At 40.5% G+C, this 24,865-nt stretch overlaps 2 protein-coding genes across 7 annotated transcripts in view; both read left to right on the top strand.

Moving 5' to 3' along the window:
• LOC135496646 (uncharacterized) overlaps positions 1–6,860 on the top strand; it is a 54,521-nt gene extending 47,661 nt beyond the window's left edge. For both annotated transcript variants that reach the window (XM_064786073.1, XM_064786072.1), the window contains exons 10-15: positions 103–306; positions 2,074–2,233; positions 2,591–2,762; positions 2,867–3,007; positions 3,293–3,503; positions 3,706–6,860. In XM_064786073.1, the coding sequence (XP_064642143.1) occupies positions 103–306; positions 2,074–2,233; positions 2,591–2,762; positions 2,867–3,007; positions 3,293–3,503; positions 3,706–4,142 (1,325 nt within the window). In that variant the 3' untranslated portion in view covers positions 4,143–6,860. The remainder of the gene's footprint in view (positions 1–102; positions 307–2,073; positions 2,234–2,590; positions 2,763–2,866; positions 3,008–3,292; positions 3,504–3,705) is intronic.
• A 1,334-nt stretch (positions 6,861–8,194) lies between these two features.
• Positions 8,195–24,528, top strand: LOC135496671 (chloride channel protein 2-like). 5 transcript variants are annotated; one of them, XM_064786115.1, is made up of 25 exons: positions 8,195–8,255; positions 11,262–11,424; positions 11,786–11,806; positions 12,440–12,571; positions 13,191–13,319; positions 13,482–13,615; positions 13,883–14,039; positions 14,294–14,419; positions 14,963–15,047; positions 15,344–15,445; positions 15,744–15,828; positions 15,988–16,216; positions 16,425–16,633; positions 16,847–16,968; positions 17,285–17,418; positions 17,853–18,055; positions 18,536–18,559; positions 20,208–20,387; positions 21,179–21,344; positions 21,563–21,612; positions 21,716–21,751; positions 21,863–21,898; positions 22,162–22,266; positions 22,449–22,535; positions 23,020–24,528. In XM_064786115.1, exons 1-25 carry the CDS (start codon positions 8,211–8,213, stop codon positions 23,140–23,142), a joined length of 2,883 nt encoding a protein of 960 aa, XP_064642185.1. In that variant the 5' UTR covers positions 8,195–8,210; the 3' UTR covers positions 23,143–24,528. The 5 variants fall into 5 exon arrangements, with proteins under 5 accessions (XP_064642185.1, XP_064642186.1, XP_064642187.1 ...); XM_064786116.1 differs by lacking the exon at positions 11,786–11,806; XM_064786117.1 differs by lacking the exons at positions 18,536–18,559; positions 20,208–20,387 and adding an exon at positions 19,350–19,442.
• Positions 24,529–24,865: the final 337 nt, after the last annotated feature.

Below are 24,865 nucleotides of genomic sequence, written 5' to 3'. Positions count from 1 at the left end.
GCAGAAGATCTCTGATACCATACCTGGGGAAAGGAAAAAGCCTAGGAACATGACGTAACTTACATGACCACCTGTCTAACATGTTGATGATTTCTACTGCAGGTGAACAAATGGTGAATCACGTTCCAAACTGTACATTGTTGACAAACAAGCTCGGTTTGATGAATAGTCTGCGTGAGTATGAACGGGTGACCATGACGATGAAGAAAGTCCGTCAACCGAGGTTTAAAATGACGGACATCATCCCGGAGACGTACAATCTCGATGAACGCAACGATCGGGAGGCTTTCTATGAAACTTATCAAGGTAGGGTAACAATCCAAACCGATACGGATTATGATTGACTGCAAGTGATATATTCTTCAAAATAGCGTAAACAATTATGCTTTTCAAGGAACTAAAATTCCTGGCTCTTCACAACACGTACATTAACGTATGAAATAGTCGAGGGTCTGTCGGATGAGACTAAAAGCCGTGGTCCCTTGTACCTGAGTGTCTATGCCAGGGCAAGTAAAAGATCCCACATAGGTGGAAAGTAGCCTATAGTGGACTCCATACCTCCTGCAAAAATCCAATAGGGTTACGATGCCGGTAATGATGATAATGATGATAATTATCTATGAGACAAGACCACAATTGATTTTTTAAGCCTTTTAGCAGTTAAATTGTCAATGTTTGACCGCGACGCATCAAAGAACGCGTGGTGTTGTGAATCTGAAATTTAGATTATGTTATTCCGGACAGTCGGGCAAGTAAATGGTGAAAAATAAAATGGTGATTGACCACGGAAATTTTTTTTTAATCGACAAATTAGACAGACTTTGATATTTCCACTCTTTTCAGCCAACTGGCAGAAAAAACTCAAAACACGCCCCCTATTACCAAATTAGCAAAATTCGAAATTAATTTTTTCATTAAATAATTTCTTTATATCTGTAGACTTGCCACAACAAATATTTTTTCAATACCTCTCCAAATATGTACTTGAGAGTAAAAAACATGCACTCGTCTAATAGATAGGCCTGGACCCTCCAACCTATGAATATTCATTAGTGGTCTTGTCTCAATGAAGGTACATTTCAGGGGTTAACATTTTGCGATTTTTTTCAAACTAATGTACATGACATCCCACAACTCTCCAACAAAGGAAAGTCATATCTGGACATTTTTGGAGAAATGAGAGACATTTCAAAGAGTGGTACAACTGTGCCAAAGCGACGAAAGAGGACAAAATCGACAAAAAGTCATGATTTTGCACCCAACAGCACCAAATTCAAAGACCTGCCCTGGCCAGAATAAGCAAGCTATGGAGCTGAAACTTTAGGATGTGATTTAGAAATATCTTTGCTGCTTAGGGAACAACTTTCAGAATCAAGGCCTAAGTAGTTTCAAAGAAATTACAAAATGAATGGCAACACAACAAGACTTGTAAAAATGAAACCGAACTTAGACCGGGGTTAGGTTGACTCTTATTTGGGTCAAATTAAGTTTTTTTCTCATTATTTTAGCTTGTTTTGACCTTAAATCATCAGCAATACAATATTCTAAATGAATTAGAGTGATTTGAGCACATTCAAATTTTTCACTATATTGACCCAAAATGTAGTGTAAATAGAGACAAGACCACAATTGATTTTTTAAGCCTTTTAGCAGTTAAATTGTCAATGTTTGACCGCGACGCATCAAAGAACGCGTGGTGTTGTGAATCTGAAATTTAGATTATGTTATTCCGGACAGTCGGGCAAGTAAATGGTGAAAAATAAAATGGTGATTGACCACGGAAATTTTTTTTTAATCGACAAATTAGACAGACTTTGATATTTCCACTCTTTTCAGCCAACTGGCAGAAAAAACTCAAAACACGCCCCCTATTACCAAATTAGCAAAATTCGAAATTAATTTTTTCATCAAATAATTTCTTTATATCTGTAGACTTGCCACAACAAATATTTTTGCAATACCTCTCCAAATATGTACTTGAGAGTAAAAAACATGCACTCGTCTAATAGATAGGCCTGGACCCTCCAACCTATGAATATTCATTCGTGGTCTTGTCTCCTATATCAATTTCAGAGGGTGAGATGTGGATATGTAAGCCGACGGGTCTTAATCAGGGTAAAGGTATCTTCTTGGTGAGAGAGCTTGAAGATGTCACAAAGTTCTTCAGGGAGAGAGAGGAGAAGTTTGCCAACTCAAAGCGCAGTCAGCGGCCAATGCCAAGGATTATTCAGAGGTGAGGCCAATTACTTGATAGGGCATCAATATCAGCTGGGATGATTCCGTGTGAGCCCTGCCCCATATCAGGGCTTAACCCCCACCACCCTACTCCTTCCCATTGACTCTCCTTCAAATTTCCTCCCTTGAACAGTATTCTGTGGACAACTGTCTCTGGGCAAGGGTCTTTAATGATACTAACTGGCTCAGCTACGGTAGTCTGCTTGCAGTGATGTTGGAGAAACCCTTGGTCCTTGGAGGAAAACTAGACTGAGAGGAAGTGGACTCCTCAATCATGTCTCAAAATACGTACCTTCTGGCAGTTTCTCCTTATGTATTGAAGCACTTGTTTAAAACTTGTTATGCTTCACTTTAGGTACCTGAAGGATCCTCTGCTGATCCGTGGTTGTAAGTTTGACATCCGTGCATACATGCTCATCGCCAGTACCGTGCCATTCATAGTGCTATACCACAAGGGATACATCCGTCTTTCGTGCCACAAGTATTGTAAGGACAGTACAGATCTCACGACACATCTTACTAACCAGGTAAGTACAAGTGGTACATCTGACTGGGGTACTCTAGAAACACAACTACCAACCAATAATCTTTGATTGCCGAGTTAACATCAATATCTCTGTTGCTATTGTAGTTTATTCAAAAGAAGGACCCTCTGTACAAAGACGTGAAAGAGGACACCGTGATCAACATGGCGCAGTTTAACGATTACATCAACGAGAAGCACATGGAGCAGAAAGGACTTGAGAAAGACTGGGTCAAAAACACTTGCACGGTCAGTACTGGTTGGGTTTCTGAATACAGACAAGTCAGTGGGGTCATGCTGATCTGTCGCTACTGTGCATCAGAAGGTAACTCGAACCGATGCTTCGCGACTGTAGATTAACGAACCATTTCCCTAGTTCTGTGCATATTGGCCACCTGGAGTCTACCAAATGAACCCCGAAATTCTTGCCTACGCCCCTCCCCCTTCACTAACACAAGCAACAATATGCGAGTTCTGCGAATGGCACAAGATGTGCCATGAGTCGTTGAAGAGAGTTGTTTCCTTGTCTTTCAGAAACAAATGCAACGAATCATGCTCCATCTGTTCAACAGCGTACGCCACAAACTGACGGCAAAAGTTGGCTTCTTCGAGTTGTATGGCCTCGACTTTATGATTGACGACGCCATGAAGGTTTGGTTGATTGAGGTCAACATCAACCCAGCCCTCCATATCGGCACGGAGATTCTCAAGGAGACGCTACCTCCAATGGTGGAGGAGTCGCTAGGTACGATTGTAGACTTGGGTAACTCGCTTTACTATAGCTGACTCCATGAAGGTTTGGTAGGTTGAGGTCAAGATGTGTGAGCATAACGTGGTGGTCCTTCACAGGGTCAACCCAAGCTCTCCTGATTAAAGCATATCTCACTACTTGGCCAATTATTTCGCAAGAAACTACCTCTGCTTAATTAGTTATGTTTCTACTTCAGCCATCAGCATAGAAGTCTTCGAGAAGGTACGAAAGAGTCAAGCCATTTATCCCATCCGGGCCATCAAGAATTTCACCTACCTCTACTGTGGAGTGGATCGGCGCTCGTCCAAACAACGCGAGTCGGAGACCCAAGGTCGTGGATCTCCTCAAAGGGCTCGGAGTGCTTCCCCGATCAAGGACGAATGGGTTCCCAGAGGGCGCTCGAACTCAAACTCAAGTCCGTACATGCAGCCGTTAAACTTACCAAAGATTAACGCAAAGTATAAAACAAGTGATATTACGGCGAGCGCGAACGGTGTACGGACTTCTATAGCTGTTACTCCTACTACTAGTGCGACTGAACCGGTCAAATTGAAAATGACCCATTCTGATGAGGCGTTAGCGTCAGGTTATAAGACTGAAGTGAAGGTGGGACCACCCAACCGTGGTAACTGAAGATCCTGGGGCTCTGACGGGGATGATTTGTGTCTTTAAAATATTTGTTCATGCTGGAGAAAGCGATTGGTATAAAGCCACATGTTAACCCAGTGGGATTGTCGGCCATTTCTTGATACTATTAAGGCCTATCTTGACATGAGTGTTTCACATTGCATAACATGCGCAAGTTTCTGTTTATTGGCAGTGCAGTATATTAACAATAAGGCTCTGTTTGTGATATATGCGACGTGAAACACTGACATGGCTATAGGCCTTAATTGAAGGCACCAGAGCAATAATCTACAAGCTACCGATCAGAAAAACTTTTAAAGCATTTGAAATTCAAGGTGTGCACTGTCTTTATACTGATTTTGTGCTATCAGTGTGTTTTTTTTAAAAACTATTTTCTTTTAAGCCTTTTACTGTAACTGGCCGACATTCGTCACTTACTGTTTTGATCTATCCTTCATTCTTTGATAGTTTTGTGCAACACGCATGGTCATTCTAGGGGGATTATCTCAGATTGGCACAAAAGCATTTAAAAACCTGACAGCGGGTACCATGCAGTCTTGTTTTTCACCGCATTAGTTCAATACGAGTAGTTGTTTGCCTGGCATTGGTGGTGGTCTGTGTTACCATTATGTTAACTATGCTAGCAGTGACAGTGCATGTAAGCCCCACAGCCTTGGTTCACTTCAGCTGACCTCTTCACATCAGTCTAGTTAACTCTCCTCAGCACGGGCCATTTTAATTTCTTCCTGATGTCTATTCCAAAATAGCATTTCTATTGTTCCACTCCATCTTGTGCTGGTGTACCCTATCTAACTTGTTCTAAATGTCCCTATCATGGTGAGCTCTGTTTTGAGATGATAATCATTTTTTGTCTGGGAGACTTATCCTACTTTGCTTGACACGCCTCATTATTCAATGAAGAGATATTCTCTCTGCTAATGCAGGTCTCCATGTCGTCGGCACTTGAAGATACCAAAATCAACTTATAGTGATCGATCAGTCCCCATAAAATCTACAGAAAACACACATAAAACCTCTGCATGGAGTTGAGATGTGTGTATTGTTTGGTAGTTGTGTGAATCAATTAATTGGGGCCTGCTCCATCGTTACGATTATTCACAGCCTATGAAACTGCACTTTTGTAGCAAGTTTGAAGAGGAGAGAGGTGGATGTAAAGGACCTTTGAAGAAAAAATGAACTGAATCAAAATGGAAATGCTATTCTGTGATGGATCATTGAGTCAATAGTAGTGTGAGGTGATGGTTATTCATGTGTTGAATGATTCCTCTGTGAAATGTAATGTTTAAGGAATTGAACCCGAGGCGGAGGACCTTGGTTGAGTTACCAAGACACTCGAGGGTGGAGCTAAAATACAGTCCAAACCCGAGCCGACAGGCGAGGGTTTGGACGAAATTTTAGCTCCACCCGAGAGTGTCTTGGTAACTCAACCAAGGTCCGAAGCCGAGGGTTCAATTTCTATTCTAAAATACCTCAAACTTAAAAAGATAGGCCACGAAATAACTTGAATATGTGCGAATTTGGCAAATTCCATCCATCGCCTGCCCGGAGCGCCGGTAGCGCCGTTGTTTACATTATGTTACGGCAGCCCGTATAGGAAGTCCGGATCGGCTCGCTCAAGTGACGCTAAAATCCGCGCAAATGGGCTATTTGGAGCGTTTTTCTCAGCAAATATGTGTAGTGCTCATTAAAAAACTTAGGGTGGTTGATGCTTCCTTGGCTGATTTGTGTTTGAAGCAGTGTTTTGAGAGCCTCAAACTTCTGAAGTGAGCTGTGTGCATGGTTCCACATTTTAGTGCAACCCGAGGGAACTTTGGTAGAGCATCTTGGTTGCGTGTCCAAAACACTCCACTCTCAGAACGAGGCTTATGCATTTTCCATTTAAAAGTTGACTTTACAGTACCAAGGTATTTTAGAATAGTTATTTGACTGCTGGGATGTTGCTTCAAGGTTGTCCTTGTGAAGTGACAAATCTTATTCAGCTTGCTGTTACCACAAGTTGTGGAGTTCCACTATGTACTTTAATTGTTTGCCATGATGTTATTTTTTGTTATGAATATACTATGCATTATGACTTCGTCTTCTCCTGTTTGTGGACCAATATATGCATTACGACTCTGTCCTTTCTTGTTGATGGATGAATATACATGTTTGTATTATGACACCGTCCTTTCAAAGATTCTCTGATATAGCTTTCAGGGAGAGAAAACATTCCGCTTTTGCAAACAATAAGACAGTCCAAAGCTTTGGCCATTTCATTGCGCTGCAGAGAGTTTAGTGCTGCAAATGCTATCACACTGTTTGTTAAAAAGCATTGAGATAGTGATAACATGCCATATGCTAACTGTGATATTATCATTGAATGAGTTACCTCTGTATTTAAAATGCATAATAGAAACTTATGTGTAAATAATTGTCCGATTTGCTTTTGAATGTAAATTTTCTATTTATTTATTTGAGATTATGTTGGATTCTGTCGTTGGATCCCAGTTTTATTATTGATGATGTATTTTTTATCACTTCACTTTCTAGCAAGTGATTGCCTGTAATATCTATTTATGCAGTTCCTTTCTACATGTAGTATTCGGTTTGGCCAGTTGGCCTTTCTTGTCCGGTTTCAATCAAAAAGGTTCTTTTTAAGCTGAATATCCCCTGTTTCCTTTGTTCCTTATTTATACTGACATAAATGTATAGAATAAAGACAGAAGTTACAATATGAACTATAGGAATTGTTTGATTTGTACATCATCTGGAAGGCACATCTACACTGTACTTTGCCGCAAATGCAGTGAACATTATTGTACATGTGGAGTTTATCAATGAATTTCAACAAATATTTATTCATTGTACCGGTGTAAAAGGAATGGACGTCCTTGAAATGCAGGACCCCATACAATAACAATAGCTGTGTATTGTCAACGAATGTGGTTAATGGTTTGGTTAGGTTAGCCACATAATCTTCAACAAAGGAAACGTCGACTCTATTAACTTTAACAAAAGGACAGGACTTAGATTCCGGGGGGACTTGGATTTCTTTTACACCGGGGTACTAAAAGTCGCAGGGAGCGAAACGACTTCGTTTTGGAGCGAAACGACTGGGGGCGAAAAGGTTAGGGAGCGAAAGAATCGCAATTAGGTCTCGTTAGGGAGTTTTTCCCATATGTACGCAATGATGACGTGCCCCATTAACAGGACGTACCATCTATTTTAAAATGCGTTTCCAAAGTCAATGCATGAGGACAACCCATTTGTGTCGTATATCACTGGAAACGCACAATTCCCCTGATTCTGCAGGATGTTAAATCGGGCATTTTGTTTCATTAAATAAATCATAAGCGTCGCATTTGCTCCTAGCTCTGTTCACCATCCCAAATGGCAATATTGCCAATTGGGCCGGACAATCACGAAAAACCCCAAATATTATACATTTCTTCCTGAATAATTCTTACAGTGACCATTCTTCCATGAAAGACAGTTGGTTACGCTACACAAAAATCAAAAAAAAAACGAGGGTCAGCCATTGAACTTTTGAGACATGTTGAATTTTGCACAAATCAGCGAAAAACGCACCAACTGGCACTGGACGGCATTTCAACACGGGGCCGACGCACATCCCAAGTTCAGTGTACACATACGTCGGCAACAACGGTAAATGCGTAGTTTCTTGTTAGCCGCCTATTGAGTAGCGTTCTAGGTTTCAGAAAATCCAAAAAAGCATGTCTTTGCCAAAACTAATCAAAATTAGAATAAGATGAAATAGTGAAAACTTTTTTAAAAAAGATGAAATGTAAGAAAAAAGGAAAAAAAATGTGTTGAAATTTATTTTCCCACATGGGTTTCGAACCCCAACTTCTGTACTACTTGACAACATCACAACAAGGAGTACACTTCGGCCATGTGCGTATGTAAATTGGCTCTACTGTTGGCCAATCAGAAAGCTCGAAATCTTATGACTGTCCTGTTTGGGAATTGTAAATTCGCGGGCCGTGCATGAATGAAAACACAACTCCCAATGAGACCTTAGTTATTAACGACAACCACAACAGAGAAAACAAGATGGCGGAATCAGGGCCAGGAAGTTTTGGCTACGAGCAGACTTTGGTGAGTATCTACGAAATCACAGCATGATTATCCATTTCTGCTGCACAGTTCGATAGAGTTCTTGTTTGTGCAGTATTGTGCCAAATTTCATGGAAAGGTTCCGCCTGGAAGGTCATAAAAACAGCGCACATATAGGCCTTGCCTCTCTCATCTCGTCTCTGACTCTGGTTGACCTACTTTCTAATGTGACAATAATGTGTCAATCTGAAAACGGCTCAAATGTTGCCTACACCCTATACACAAACATACATGAGCTGACATACACACATTCATTGTACATTCATTTGTACTGTAGGGAGGTAGTCATGAAATGGAGCTCCCTATTATCACATGGATAATATTGTACTTTAGTGGCCTACTATTTGGTCATCCTAACAGTAACACAGCGTCCCCCCTAGGGAACGAGTTTACAATCCCCTTTCACAGCCCAAAAAAAAGGTCATCCGTTGACTAAAGAAGCACCACTGTTCAATGGATTTATAGCTGAATGCGATCAAACTACGTCATTTCCGATCGGGATTATAAATTTTAGCCTCCACCTTGTTTAAAATCATCAAAATAATGTTTTGTAGCCATAAACGAAATAAAACACCATACAACACATTTCCTGAAAATTTCATGACATTTGGGTGTAGAAAGGGAGATGTTGTCTAAAATCACAAGGCTCCTGTAGTATTGGGAAGCCCTGTCATTTCCTCCAAGTCAAATGACAGAGGTCAGTTTATGTCTGGACATGAAGTAGGCTATGTTGTACAAAAAAAGACCAATTTGAAAGTGAAATTATTGGCCCTTATTGTAATGGGGAGGGAGAGTGTTTTTCCATTGTGATTACATGTACTTGCCAGCATCTTACACCGACAGTTCTTCCAAGACAAGGTTGCCATCTGTTGTTTTGTACATCAACTACTTCGGTTAGACAATGTAAGATAACCTCACCAGCGCTGTATTAACAACAAGTTCAAGTAATCTATTGATGTTGTTGAGTAACTGTTATTCTTGGCAAGTTTTGAGCTAATGATCCCTTAAAATCAATGAAAACTGTTGCCTCGACTGGTCATTACCTGCTGGAGGTTGGTTAGTGGCGGGTGGATTCAATTACTATGTACAGCGTCTTGTGCACCTTACAGAATGAATTCTCACCAGGAAATTTAGATCCGTCCAAGACAGTCAGACCTAGGATATACAGTAGTGACATTCTTCAGCCTTGACTCTGTCCAATATTCCGAGTTATTCTTTCTCAATTTCTAACATTTGGACTTTAGACTTGTTGAAGTCTCCTCGGGACCTCGACTTAGAATATGGAATTTTAACCAATATCTCAGCCCTCATTCTTCATGTTATTCTTAGAGGAGACATCTTTTTTTTTAATGCATTTGATTTCTTTCATGATAAGCAGGAGAAAATCAGATTGACCCTGCACCTGGCATGCCTGGGCCTAACCTTTCAGTTACATTGTAAGCTGGCTAGAAATAGGAAATCTAATTTTGTTGCATACTCCCACTTTCTCAAACAATTTGTGCACTCTGGCATTTGCCTATGATGTACATGAATTGAAGGCCTGCACAATCTCCTTTCATCTGCTGCACCTTGTAAGGAAATGTAACGCATGGGATTAACATTTCTTTCCGATGGAGTTCTCTGCCTTTAAAGCATCTTCGTTATACAGACTGAATTTGGCGTTCCTCTGCTGACATTCATCATAGACTTGTTACCATGGTTACTGGTTGGCCTGGTCTTACATTTCGTGTCTTAGAACAGTCTTAAGACTGCCTGCTTTCAGAAACAACCGAGGAATTTATATTTACATCCCATCTTACGAGGGATTGCTGATTATGTGATCTTAGTGCTCAGTTTTCAAAGTTCTTGGCGCTGTTTATCAATATTGGTGGTTTCTTGGATGTTTGTTGCCACATGTATGAAGGCATTGAACGCGTAAAAAATTGTATTTGAAGAAACTATTCTTGGATATGAAGAAGAGCAGACTTGAGTTGTGAAATCAGATCATTCCGGGTATCTTTGATAATACTATCTGGATTTCAAAGAAGACAGGACTAAACCCTAACATTTGCAAACAGGTTTGCAGGACTGAGGGATGGATATAGAGCTGTGAACAGTTTTGTTTTTTGAGTGCTGATGATCCATTTTCATGGATTGTTGGATCATTTTGATTGGAATCATTGACCAATTGAAATATTGACAAAGAGAGGACTACATATTTTGCTTGAAATATTGGTGGGAAGAGGGCCTGTGTACTAAACAAACAACAACATATTTTTATTCCGACGTTTTGAAGGACAAAAGAGGACGTACTTGATCTTGTTAGTGTCACTCATATTTGTTTATAACATCCCATTTTCATTGAGAAAAACTGACTTGAATACATTGTTTAGAACGGGTATTTAGTTTAAAAGAATACAAATTCAAATTTTGACTCAACAAAAACTCCCAATCATGAATCCCATAGAACATGTAGAAGTCATCGTAATCAACCCTATAAACCCTAAACACATCAAAGTGGAGGCGAAGTTTAAAAAGTCTCCCTACCCCCATCGGAAGGGAATCCATCATGACTACACCAGCACCGTGGTAAGTATGCGATGTAGGAAGATATCATTTGACACCAGTGTTGAGTTCTTATGATGATTCGCTTTGTCTTGTTCATGTTGTTCCTCGGATTTTCCAATGTCTTAGCCTTTCTTGAAAAAATTTACAAGGAAAGTATATGTGTCTCAATAACGCGACCTCTGATATCAAAAGGTACTGAAAGTGAAAGTTGATCACCGACATCAATGATGTATTTACTGGGTACATACTCTTGACGCATCATCATAGGCTGTCACAGGCGTCCTTTGATAAAGTGAGCTGTTGGAGGTTTCTACAAATGTACCATGGACGCTTCTCCTAACTCGAGTCGTCCTCTACGAGCTTGCAGTCTCCTTTGCCTCTGTCAGTGTGAAGCTGACCTGGCTGTTCATGAATACTATAAAACAAACTTCCATCTTCCAGATGTACGGTCGCTACACCAAGGAACTTGGTGAATATGCGCGACAAGAGGCGGCCAAAATCGACATCAAGAAGAAAGAACTGCAAGAAGAAAGAAAAAAGTTTGGTTATTTTTTCCCATGTTCTTGGCGGCCAAGATGTCCGGCATGTTGTGTAAAAACAAAACGTAAGTTATCATGATCTGACGGGGTCGCAAGCGCTGATGTTAATTTCAAACATTGGTCTACATCTGCATCACACTGTGTGCCTGGTTAGAGATAGGATAATCTACATTCAGTGTATGCAGAGGAAGAATGAACTGGGTGCATATTAACAGGAACAGGTGTGACCTGGCCAATTTACGGTGTATATATTATAATCCAACTTTTTAAAATGTTAAAATGTGCTTCCTCGGAAATTAAAGTGCGTCATTTTACATGATGCACCTCCTGATGTCATTCAACTCAAAGTGGCGGATATATATCAAAATGACTGTTGTCTTGAACTCTTTGAAACTTATTTTGAAAAGAATTAATCCCCTTTTACAGAATGGTGTAGATATTTTGGAGGTACGTCGGCAAGTTTTTGGGTGTTTTTCATGCTGTTGTGACATTCCCTTTCAAACTTACGGCCTATTGTTGCATTTCGTGATTGATTTTTTAAAAATTATGCTATGCTGATTGTTTCACTTTAGCGTAAAAATTGTTTTGCACATTATTTCTCACTGTTTTTATTCTCATACTTTGTCAGTCCTCATTCATAATCACGCGCATGTGTTTTACAGGCAATCATAATCAGTGAAACACCAAGTTCTGTAGCTTGCATGGTCAAGTTGTTAATGTTGTATAACTTGCATGACTCCACGGAGTTTTTTCCTTTCAAAATACCCCACATGAATAGCTGCTGCTATTCTTATCTTTGACGCTTTATAGTTTTGATTTTAAACATCCCTACCACAAAGCTTCAAACAAGTTTTTCTGTTGACTTTGTCCTGAAGTATAAATCTCAGGTAAAGGAATTCTCAATTGAAACGTCTTCTAATTTTCCTTTATGATTCAGTCTTTTCTTACTGAAATATTTTTCTATTTTCACTTTAAGGCGTTTTCCCTTCGATTTCCTTTTGTAACTTCATTCGTTTTATGACATATTTTCAGCATTTTTCAATATTGAGCATGTTGAATTGAATTCATGTCATTTTCCAGGTTGGCTGATATATGCCCGGAATGCTCTTTTCACAAAGATAGGAGAAGATTGGATTTTTCTCACATTCCTTGGCATCATCATGGCTTTGCTCAGCTTCATTATGGACTTCATCATTCAAAAGTGTCAAATAGGTATGTATAACCCATGTACTGGATTTTCATAACCCTAGACAAACCGGTCACAAGGTGTCAAATTCTGACTTGATAAAATTCTTTTCGTTGAGTTTTTCCAAGAGTTCAAGCAAAGTGTGATGAGGCATTTGGCAAGCAAGTTCCACTCTTGTATAAGACACTGTAACCGGAACAAACCCCTGCGTCTAAACAATTGATGAATTCTTACTCAGCAGACGTAAATGTTTTCATTCCAGCTGTGTTTTTGAACGGGCTTAATGAAAACTATTGATCTTTGGTCTGGTTACTGTAAAGTATTGGTATGAGGATTCTGAGTGTACATGTATAGTATGTGATTTGGAGTATCGACTATGATACATACATAACATTAGGCTCTTACACAATAGCTGCCTTATAAACATGGACAAGTCGTAGTTTGGGATGGTCATAAATCCAATTACATGAATCCAATCAAACGATTAGTGATATTTTTTATGTAACTTTCGAGACAGACAGTTGAATAGTCTCATTTATGGGATCAGGGTTGGTCCTGTCTTCAATCACGAAATTGTTTCTTCTGTTCATTCAGTAAAATAGTCGTAACCACAACCATGAAATACCTCATTTGTATTTCTTTCAGCTCATATCTGGCTATACAGAGAGTTAGAATTATCGGCAGTCCTACAATACTTTGCCTGGGTCATCTTTCCTGTCGTGTTCGTTATCTTCTCGACTGGCTTTGTTCATTTAGTTGCACCCAATGCTATAGGTAGGTCAGACACATCCATCCCAACAAGTCCAAAATTCCCAGCTTACAGTTTAGTTCTGGGTTTCAAGTAATGTGGGTAAGATTCATTTGGCAAAGATTAGTATCTTATAAAAATCATGATTTCACAGAAACATTTTTTGATTCTGTGTCTTTTGTATTCAGGTTCTGGTATCCCTGAGATGAAAACGATCATGCGTGGTGTCGTCTTAAAAGAATACCTCACATTTAAAACGTTGATAGCAAAAATGGTTGGTCTGTGTACGTCGTTGGGAAGTAGTTTGCCTATAGGAAAAGAGGTAGGTCGATTTGCCGTTACGGAGCATAATCTTTGTAAAAACTAACACGACCCCTGGTACATTGGCCAGATACAGTGTCAACATTATGTATGAAAGGTGTTTGGGGACAGGGGGTTGAGAACCATGGATTATCACGGATTAGGAGTATCACAGATCAACTTGTGTAATGTAGAGATTGTGTACAATAGCTGGTGGTGACTCACGTTACATTGAACATCATTGTGTTATCGCGTTTATCCCCAATATCGAAACTTGCTTTCTTTTCAGGGTCCATTTGTGCATGTCGCCAGTATCGTTGCGACACTGCTTAGTAAGATGATCACATCCTTCCATGGTATATTCGAAAATGAGTCTCGGAACCACGAGATGTTGGCTGCAGCGTGTGCAGTGGGTGTGGCCTGCACATTTGCTGCACCAATTGGGGGTCAGTACTCATCTTTATCGTTTTCCTGTTGGGAAAGTAGTTGATTTGGCTGCGATATACTTGGTTTAGCGACAACTAACCACCAAAACGAATGTTGTGCAGATTCCCAAGGGAGGTCCTAGGGCTACCATGAGGCCATCCAACATCGTTTCAAGGCCTTTCACTGAAATTGAGGTAAAGGGCATGTAGAGCAGATCCAGATTGAGAAAAAATGTTGTCGGGTATCTCAGAATGTTCTGTTTGAATTCTTTCAGGTGTATTATTCAGCATCGAGGTCACAGCTTCCTATTTTGCCGTCCATAACTATTGGCGGGGCTTCTACTCAGCTGTCTGTGGTGCCATCACATTCCGTCTTCTCGCGATTTGGTTCTCGGATGAAGGTAATGTTGACTTTACACACAAAGCTAATGATCTTCAATAGCACACAATGCATCTAAATCAAATGAGACAGACAAAGCTAGAGAAAATTTCTTGTGTCTGAGTTGTCCGGTGACTCATTTTGACCAAAGAGCATTTCGGTTTTTTGTTGCTCTTACTCTCAGTAATTTGCTCATGTTCTCCCAATTGCTATCAAATTTCCCGATTGTGAGAAGTTAGCCTGACTGAATAGCAATATGTGACTTTGTCCGCTGGTATTGCAATTCTCATATGTGACCCGCCATGACAAAACAGGTCGCATGTCGCTCTGAGCTTGACAGGTTGAGACAGACTGGTTGTTCATTTCACCATTGTCTGCCTTTTGTAAAATCGGAGCATATCAATTTCTTCTATTATGTCCTGGTGTCATTTTAGGCTCATCTTCTGTGCGACATGCGACTCATTTTGTCGTGGTGGGTCACATATGTTCATTTGACATCTGTTGATATTGATATTGATCTGTGAGAGCACTAAAGCCGCATTGTCATTTACTTAACTTATTTCAGCTACGATTGCTGCCTTATTCAAAACTCATCTACGGCATGAGTTCCCATTTGATCCAGTTGAGCTGCTGGCTTTTGCATTTATTGGGTAAGAAAAAAATAGAAATCATTATTTCTATAGAAAGTTGACACTGGTAATAGAAGGTCTCTGCATCTCTAATACATTATCAGGAATGAAAGAAACAGCCATTTGGAATCAGTTCTGAATCCAATGTGTTCTGTCATATGTATCCTTGCTTAGTTTGAGTCATAATTCAAAATGTTTGGGGCAAGTTCCAGCTGATACTAATTCAAGCAAGTCCACTAGATAATTTTGAAAAGCCAGATAAACCACTCTTCCAAGAGTTACAGTTGTCATCGATTTGTAAACGTCTTCTATTCCAGCATTGTGTGCGGCCTAGGTGGTGCTCTCTATGTTTACCTTCACAGACGCATTATCTACTTCAACAGAAAGCACAAGAGAATGTCCGCCTTCTTACAAAAAAAGTAAGTCAGACCGGGATTCTTCCATTCGGTTTAGCTTTGACTCCTGAAGTAAGATCTCAAATACTTCCTATTACTTCAATGATAGGCCTAGTTTAGCATTAGCCGAGCCTCCCCCCCAAAAAAGCCCATCCTAATCATTGCTGTGTCACATGGGAAGAGGTTTCATTGTGTTTCATTGTGATTTCCGTTCAAAGTTACAACCTAGAGAAGAGATAAGTTCACTTTATGGTGAGAAATACTCTAGCTTTGACTTTGAAGTCAGATGAAACACTTGTCTGATAATTGCCTTCTCTTTCAGTCGTTTCCTCTACCCAACACTTGTCACATTCCTGATAACATCCCTGACCTTTCCGCTTGGTCTAGGACAGTTCATGGGTGGTGAGGTGAGTGAAATCAAAGTTTGCCATGTTTTAGAACTTATACAGTAAACATCATAAAGGGTGACTATAGTCATAAGCTCGAGGTCATTTCCATTCTGATCACTTTTAAATAGTCTCATATCATTCGACATCTAGTCAATGAAGAACTGTTCCTTGTTTCAGCTGACATATCACAGAGCAATAGACATGCTATTCAGCAACTTCACATGGATCGGCGCCGACACCAAAATGATGACGTTAGGCGAGAGGGAAATCATACGTTATTGGTCCCCAGAACACAGCCATATATTCGTCACTTTGACGCTGTTTATCATTCATCAGTTCTGGGCGTCCGCCTTGGCTAACACGTTACCCATACCGACGGGACTGTTTATTCCTGTTTTCACAACTGGTGAGAAACTTCATTTGTTTATCAGTGTTTGATGAACTAATTTCTGATAGATTTTTAAAATTTGCAGAAAACCAGGTCTTTGGTAGCTAAGCTGACAATATTGATATCTTTGATAGTAGAGTTTTCAGCCATTCTCATATGATTCAAATGTCCTTCGGTGTAGACCCAGTGATCTAGTTTGAGAGCAAGTTTCAATTGACATTTCTAGGTGCTGCATTTGGTCGTTTGACCGGCGAATGTATGGCGGCTTGGTTCCCTAAGGGTATACAGACGGGTGACAAGATATCGTTAGTGATGCCTGGTGGCTATGCAGTGGTTGGGGCTGCGGCGTTATCAGGGAGCGTCACCCATACCATCTCGACGTCTGTAATCGTGTTTGAATTAACAGGACAGATCAGTCATATTCTTCCAGCAGTGGTAAGTTCCATTCAATGCCATAAGGTTTTTGGCGTGCATGTAAACCACCCCTGGCTAAAATATCATCGCAAGTCTTTGCAAGAGAGGATGGCAGTACAGTGACACAATGCCCAAAGGAGTCAGCAAAAGTATGTTGCGGAATTTCTCACTATAGAGGGTGAGTGAGTAGAGGAAGGCTCTGGAAGATCGTGTCATCTTATCATTCTCCTCCAGATTGCCGTTCTGATCAGCAATGCTATAGCCCACACCCTCCAGCCATCCATCTACGACAGCATCATACAAATCAAGAAACTTCCATTCCTGCCGGATATCGTGACGAAAGGTGGGGCAAGCAAGTGAGTATGCACTTCCTGAGCACCAGTACTTCCTCTTCTTGGCGTATGATTCTCATTTTAGGTCTATACTACAGAACCAGGCCTATGTCTCTGATAAATCTGGCTGTCGTGACCACCAGTATAATCCACCTCTCTCCAGATGAGCACCATTGTTGGGGAGATAAGGGCTGACTTATGCGGTCAAATTGGTTCCATTCATTTTGATCATTCTGGTCAAGACACCTCTCTGTTATTAAGCACAGTACAGTGCCAAGGGTGTCCTTAATAGAGAGGTTCTACTGTATATGTTATCATGTCACGTTTCCATTATTTTCAGTGCGTACAATATATTTGTTGAGGACATCATGGTTCGAGATGTCAAATATGTGAGCTACGCTTCGACGTATCTCCACATTCAGAATTTGTTGCGGTACACCAACGTCAGGGCTTTCCCATTGGTTGATTCAGCTAGTAAGTCATTTGAATCAGTTACTCATACCTTTAAAGCTATACCCTGTTGCACTGATAGACGTACGTGTTCCTGCACCAGTTCTCTATTGAAACAGGTTTGAAGCTAAATTATGAAACGAGCTATCCTGTAGTGTTTTCCCAAATAGTGCCATCATATTTGGAATTCTTGAGAGCCACAAAGTCGGAATATCTTCTGGTTTGCCACTCTTTGTCAGCAGTAGATTTTTGGGACAAAGCCTTGTTTAAGATCACTCGGGTTGGGAGGCTGGAGTCCCAGGTTGACATTATTATGTAGCTTACTATCAGCTGGATCTCCCCAGTCTTTTGAGATGTCATAACACCAAGATTATCTGCTCCGGAGTTAGGCTAAGGTCCCTCTTGGGGGTATCATGCTACATACTGCTGACTTGATTATTTCTAATTCTGTAATTCAGAGTCGATGATTCTGCTTGGATCAGTCCAGCGCGCGGAACTTGTGCGTCTCCTTGAAGAACACCTTGGCCATGATCGGCGGCGTCTAGATGTTTCACAGACCAGTCAGGGACAGCGGATATATGATGTCGGGGATGACATCCACTCGGAGGCTGCCCCGGTCGATAAGCCATTTGAGGAGGCTGAACTGATGCGCTCTATCCAGGTGAGTGTGGAGAAATTTGTTTTCAAAATAATCGGTGTTTTCAGGTGTTAGATCCAGATGGTTCAATACAAACCATATTGATTTTTAACTGCAGTAGATGTACAACTCTTTAACCAGTAGCGCTCATGGCCTGGCCACAAATGAATGGGTACGACCCAATAGGGGTAACCTGTAACTAGTACTCATGATTTGTATTACTTTTCCCAGTCATTTGAGCCTGTATGCAGTGCCATTTTCTAGGGAATTGAAGTATCGGTGCTGAATTTAGACAGATTAATAGAATGGCATGAGGCTGCATGAATAAGTACATGCAGATGAGACTAGTTTTGGTATAATTTGAATCTAGATGTATTGAAATTATGCTGGAATTGGAACACCTGCAGAGTATGTGATGTAAATGAGTTTCAATGTGTCTGATTTGTTTAAGTGTTAAAAGGTGAAACATTTTCGCAAATTTCTCATGCCTGACTGCATTTTCAGGCGATTATTCCAACGATATGTGTGGTAAATGGAGTTGTTCACATCCTTTTGCACTAATTGCATTTTAGGTCTTCGTTTTTCTCATAGGCGTTGGCTTTTGATGTTTCCAATAAGTTTTTCTCTGCAGAATATATTGACTAAAGGATACTGAACTGGAGGTATTGATTGTCTAACCAAACAGTGCAAGGGTGGAGCTAAAATTTCGCCCAAAACCGAGGCTGCAGCTGAGGTTTTGGTTAAAATATCATCTCCACTTGAGCGGTATCTGGTAATAGAACCAATACTGACAGTGAGGTATCAATTTCTATTCTAAAACACCTCTAATTAAACAATGAAATATGATTTTTGTCAGTTTTTCACTGCGATGATATGGTTGCCTTGTTGTAATCAAGATGATTTAGAGTTACATTCTCAATCTGAAACAACTGAATTCTTGGAAGCAATACCTTCGTTACACACTAACACTAAACATTGGCACTCCCTAACTTTGTCCAGTCCTTATGCTTCAGTTTAGATTGCACTTCCTTTAGTACTGTAAACAGTATAATTTTGCTGGCATATTTCATTTTTGCGAATAACATATCACTTTTTGCATTGAGTTCTGTAAGCCTAAAAGAAGACCTCCTATAGCTTTGAATAGAGTGTGATACAGACTCAACCTTTTGTTTTCTTTGCCTCATCCTTTGCCTTGTTTTAGGATTTCTCACTTGTGTTTACTTGAGTTGCTTAAACCGTCACATTTGCTAGTCTAAGATGAAAATTTAGTCATTCCTATCATGTCAAATAGTGATAAACTCATATGTTTTACCTGAAGCAATCACCCAGACCGAAGTATATTCGAGCAGCATCCGTCGAAGGAATTATCTTGGATTATCCAACCTTGTACCCAGAAGCACTTCGGCGCCAGGTAGTGAACTGTGGAAATCTTTATATCTGTGTGACAGGTTCCTTACTGCTGTGAAAATATTGCCTCAGACCATTGTAAAAAGTCTGTTTGCCTTTACAATTCCGTGGATGTTCTATCAGTCTACTTCACCAGTGCGGTGATTCAATGTAAGATACCGGTTTTGGCTGCCAGGACCAGACGATAGATTTGCTGGAATCCTCTGTGAATGGTTGAAATTGAAGGGAGAAGAGGTCCTTTCAACCGTCCAACAATACCCTTGCCCCTCCACTTCGACCAGCCACAGTGGATTCCAACGAGTCTATCATCCTATTTGCCATGGCCCATAACCAAAGTGTTGATTTGAACCACCACACCATTCACTGATAGAATTTTCAGTTACATAAATGAGATTTTGAAAAGGCTGTGACTGTCTTGGAAACAGTCCACCTCCTTCTTGTATTATCAGCAGTAACTACCAGTACACACCAGGGCATGAAGCTTGAATGCAATGGATACAGCAAGCTGTGTATATTGCCGATTCTGACTTGGAGGGAAACTGGGTACATTCTTATGATAAATAAAAGGTGGCGAGACTGGGTCTAGTTCCTTCAGATATTCATATCATCGAGAAAACTTTTGTCTTTTACCTGCTTGTTGTGACGGAAAGGACATCTTCCATCTCCAGTTTTTGTTTCAGGTCAAACAAAAAACTGACATTTTCATCTTGTACACGAACGATATTTCTCGATTCTTACGCTTAATTCCTTCTTCCATTCACGCTATTAGCCTGACATACCCCCGAACCTGCAAGCTCCGCAACAGGCCTTGATCAAATCACGCTCCGTACCAACGCTCATGATCACCCCCGCCAACGAGACGCCCACCACACCCCCCACGGCTAGTCGATCGCACTTATCAGCATTTTTTCCGAGGGATTTCAAATACCGTAGTCACAGTAGCGTGGGAGTGCGTACGACTAATTGCTTTTTGAATCCTGAGTGTCTTTTGTGTGTGACTAATCGTGCAAATACATTTAGTTTTCTTTTCTGTGTTGCATATTCTTTGTTAAATAATCCTGTCAAAATCTGCTTATAACTGGTTTCTTTGGTAACAGTTTGGTTTCGTTTGTTGAATAAAGTTTGTCAGTGAGAAATATTGTCGCGTTTCATTCGGCCATGTGATTGATTTATTCGAAAATTTTGTATTTGCATGGGTGACACATCTTGAAACTTCAAGGGATGAAATTCACACTACTCGGATGAGCAGATCAGTTTATGAATGTTAACCCTTGATGGCTCAATGTGGGATGACATGAATAATCCGTAATCTGATTAGTTTCAGATGCTGCATGTTTGCTTGAGACTTTTATGAAATTTACGTTTTACTTGCATGGCTTCCTTGTGGGGTGTATTTGTATGATACTTAACACTATTTGTCTCTCAACCTATACTGTGTGTGGTAAATTAACTTAATATGGGTCTTATTTGATATAAACTTTTGAAGAAGCTATACACAGTGTCGACTGCTTCCATTTCTCCACGTTGATGTCAACCTGTTGATGTTGATCTCTATGTCAACCTCAAAGTCTAAACTGATGGTGATGGTTTGGTCACTAACATGATTTCCTGTAACCCAACATGCTAAATGGTGGAAGACTGATGGTCACCCCTGCAGTACCATCATCTAATGGCTTCAACAGAAAAAAAATCCAAATGAAAAATCCCAAAAATGTTGATTTCGATTTTGTTAAAATTCAGAGTGCGCCCTCTGTGAGCAGTATCGAGTCGAGCAATTACGACACGGTCCACAGCATAAGCAGCGCTCATGAGCTGCTCTCCAAGGTTCCCAAGAAGTCCATTCTGAAGAAGAGTCCGGCCAGCACACCGCAGACCCGCAGCCCAGAGGGTAGTCCACCATCAGAAAGTAGGTTACATGTATACTGTAAACTGATAGATTTTAGGGACTTTTCATTTTTGTGGATTTCACGAATAGCCTAGACTAGCTATTCACTGTTGTAGAACATTACTTGTATAGCTTTTGTATAACACTTTTGCAGAAGTTTTTTGTTTGATTGGTTAGAAATTGAAATCGAATTGATTTGCAACTCAATTATAAATGTCTTCTTTCCACTTTCTCTTCAGGGAGGTTCGCCACGCTCTCAGTATCAAATGACGATACTATTGGATCGGGGGTAAGATCGAATTTCTTTGTGCTATCTTACCTCAGGTTGCTAATGTGATAATATCGCATTTTAAGATGAGACTAATTTCATAACTGGTTCATTTCTTTTTCAGGAAGGATCACCAAGAATCAAGAGAAAGCTCAAACTGGTGAGTACCTCAATGTTCTTTCTGAGTTCAATATTCAGGTACTGGTGTTCAAATTTCAAATGTATATTGACCCACCTGACATGTCTTCAACAAGATTCTTCTTCTTTTCAGCCTCCTCCCAGGGTAGTGGATATGACGCCAGAAGACGTAGGTACCAACTACAACATTCTCTCCAGCTGGTCCCACATTCGAAGTGTTTGATTATGGAACTAGCTAGGTTATTTGTTCACACGACAATGAACTGAGAAAGCAGTTTGAAGCCTAGTGACCAGAGAAAATCCAACTGCCATTCTAAGCCACCAATATACAGTAGAGCCTTTCTATTTAGCACACTTGGGACTGACCAGTCCTGTTCTTAATAGAGAGATGACATCGCCCAAATCTGTTACTATTCAATTCTAAATTTCCAGCAAACAAGATGGGAGCAGCAGCAGCTTCGGCAGACTGTCAACTTCGACATGTGTCAGATTGATCCAGCACCCTTCCAACTGGTGGAGCGCACCTCGTTATTCAAGGTAATCATAGGGAGACGACCGATAAATGTGATCCAAGTGTATTCGTAAATCCTTCTTGCCCATCTTGAGTTACAGGAGAAGTTGGTGGGAAAGAATAGTTTGGGGCAGAAGTGTCCCCTCAGATCGAAACTTGACAAGAAAATAGCACCAGTAATTGTGATGATCAAACTCTCTTGTTCCAGGTGCATTCCTTATTTGCCTTGCTCAGCCTGAATCATGCCTACGTAACCAACACCGGTAGACTGGTGGGAGTCGTCGCTTTGAAAGAGGTATGTCTGGTAGTTCATCCTACAAGTTCCTTGGACTGCATGTATGGTCTATGACCACGAGTGGCTCACAAAGAATTGGCCTCAGATTGAAATCTCATCCACTAATTTGCTTTCACTGAGTTTTTTTGTGAGATGTGTTTCCTCTAAAGCTGTCCATCCTACCTGTAAACCCAAAAGAGACTTTTGTAGTTCTTACTCAATTCTTTGCTCAATAGGATACCTCATGATTAATGTGGGTTTCATATCTGATCTGTCTGTCCTGCAGGTTGTACGTGCTCGTTTTAGGTAAAGACCATTTACCGAATGGACTATGGAGTATAGAATACTATTGATTGGCATGGGACCTGGACTTGGAGTCGGCATTTTATAAAGTTTTTTAAACATTTCATATTTCATGGGGATTTAAAAATCTGCATAAAGTACGCATTCATAAAAGGCTTCTAGTATCAATAGTTGGGACTGACTGCTGTTTTCTCATACCTAGGTGCGGCTGGCCGTACAGGGAGCGACGCAGACCATGTACGAAGGTGAGAAGAACAATACGCAAGATGATCCCGATGGCTCTCTTTCGACGCCATTGAACATCCAGGAGGAAAGCGGAGACTGAATAGTCTATTGCCAAATCGCCACGCCATACATGTACGAGGTCATCTACTTCTTGCCTAAAGCTACATAGGCTATCAAAGATCACAAGGACATCTGTTACGATCAAGAAGTGGTCCTTTTCTTTGGAACTGACCACCAAACCATGCCAGAATGAGCGAGGTTGTTCAGTCGATCAAGCAGCTTTTGGAGTTGTGGATCTCTTGTAAACACATGGAGGGATACATGTTGCACCTGAACCATGTGGTCATGTTATGTTTTGTATTTGCTATAATCTGGTTCGAATTGGGTAGTCTCGATCAGGGCCTAGAGAAGATGTTGGACTTTCAAAATTGCCATTGAAAGGAGTATACTATTACATCTCACCTGAGGTGTTCTGACTACTCTTCTATTGAAATAGTTTCATCACCTTGGATTATGAAAGTTCTTTCATCACAAGCTTAGGAAACACACATGTACCCGGTCTGCGATTCTGTCAATCCATATCCTGGGAAAACTTCTGCTTGTGATGAAAGAACTTGCTTGTTCTATTTTGTTTATCATGTTTCTAATGAGATAGTTTAGGGTACAAGAGATAATCATGTCGGCCAACCACCGAGGCTCTATAACCAACGTTACCTTATACTGTGGTGATGGGGAGTCTGACACTGTTTATTGCAATATATAATCTGTGATTTATGGGTTAACTTTTTGTTGACTCTATGCAATTGAGGAAGAGGGGTTAAAGGATCTCAAAATATGTTCTGTATATAGGCTGCGATTGCATATTGTAGAAATTGCAATAGGTGGCCCAGAGGCCAAGATCTGTATCGGCCATAACCTACCCTCTAATGAAATTGATGACTACATGTAGTCCTATTTATCCATTGGCTTGAATATATTACTGTTTGACCATGTATGAATAAAGATCTTGGCCTCATCTGATTTCTGGGGCGGCTACTTAAAGGGGGGCCATAGGCAGGAGCAAGATCAGCCAGGTATAAAAGTTCATAAAGTCGCTGATAGATGTCTCTGCTATCTAATACACTACATCCACAATAATCAGGCTAAAAGTTCATGAAGTCGCTGATAGATGTCTCTGCTATCTAATACACTACATCCACAATAATCAGGCTTGTTCAAGGAAAACAAATTATCACGAAATCAAACAAGACTTGTGTCTCTAACTATGCATTTGAGTCACCTGTTGTCACCTCAAGTGAGATCATCACTTAGGACCCCTTGCTTCTGCCTATAGCCCCCCTCCCTTGAAATCAATGTCATGTTGTGCCTGCAATAAGGTTTATTCACATGTATAAAAGGTTTTCAGGAATACCTCCGCATTTTGCCATATTTGTAAATATTCTTTCCAATTTTGTGCTATACTTCTGTGAAGGATTTATATGATATTTTAATCATTCAATAAAAATGTTAAAATAAAAAAGTGTTTGGCTTGTTCAGGCTCTACATATTGATGAGAGAAGAACAAAATACCCATTACCACATGCGTAGAAAGACTGATAATTAATGCAGTGTGCAGCTGAGCCATGCTGTGAAGTGAGGCTTCTCTTCTATTGCAATTGCTTGGAAAACCCAGCCTCGTGTGAGGATAATACTGTCTTGAACTTGGACACCATGTCTCCGTTAAGGACGTTCCCCCAGCCACATCTCCAGGGCATGTCTTCCATTTCCCGATTCAAATGCTGGCTCCCGATTCAGCTGCAAGTCACTTTAACCCTTTCTGATTC

Source organism: Lineus longissimus, chromosome 12, assembly GCF_910592395.1.
Source record: "Lineus longissimus chromosome 12, tnLinLong1.2, whole genome shotgun sequence".
Taxonomy (NCBI): Eukaryota; Metazoa; Nemertea; class Pilidiophora; order Heteronemertea; family Lineidae; genus Lineus; species Lineus longissimus.
The sequence above is the reverse complement of the archived record's forward strand: the minus strand, read 5'-3'. Positions and strand labels throughout refer to the sequence as shown.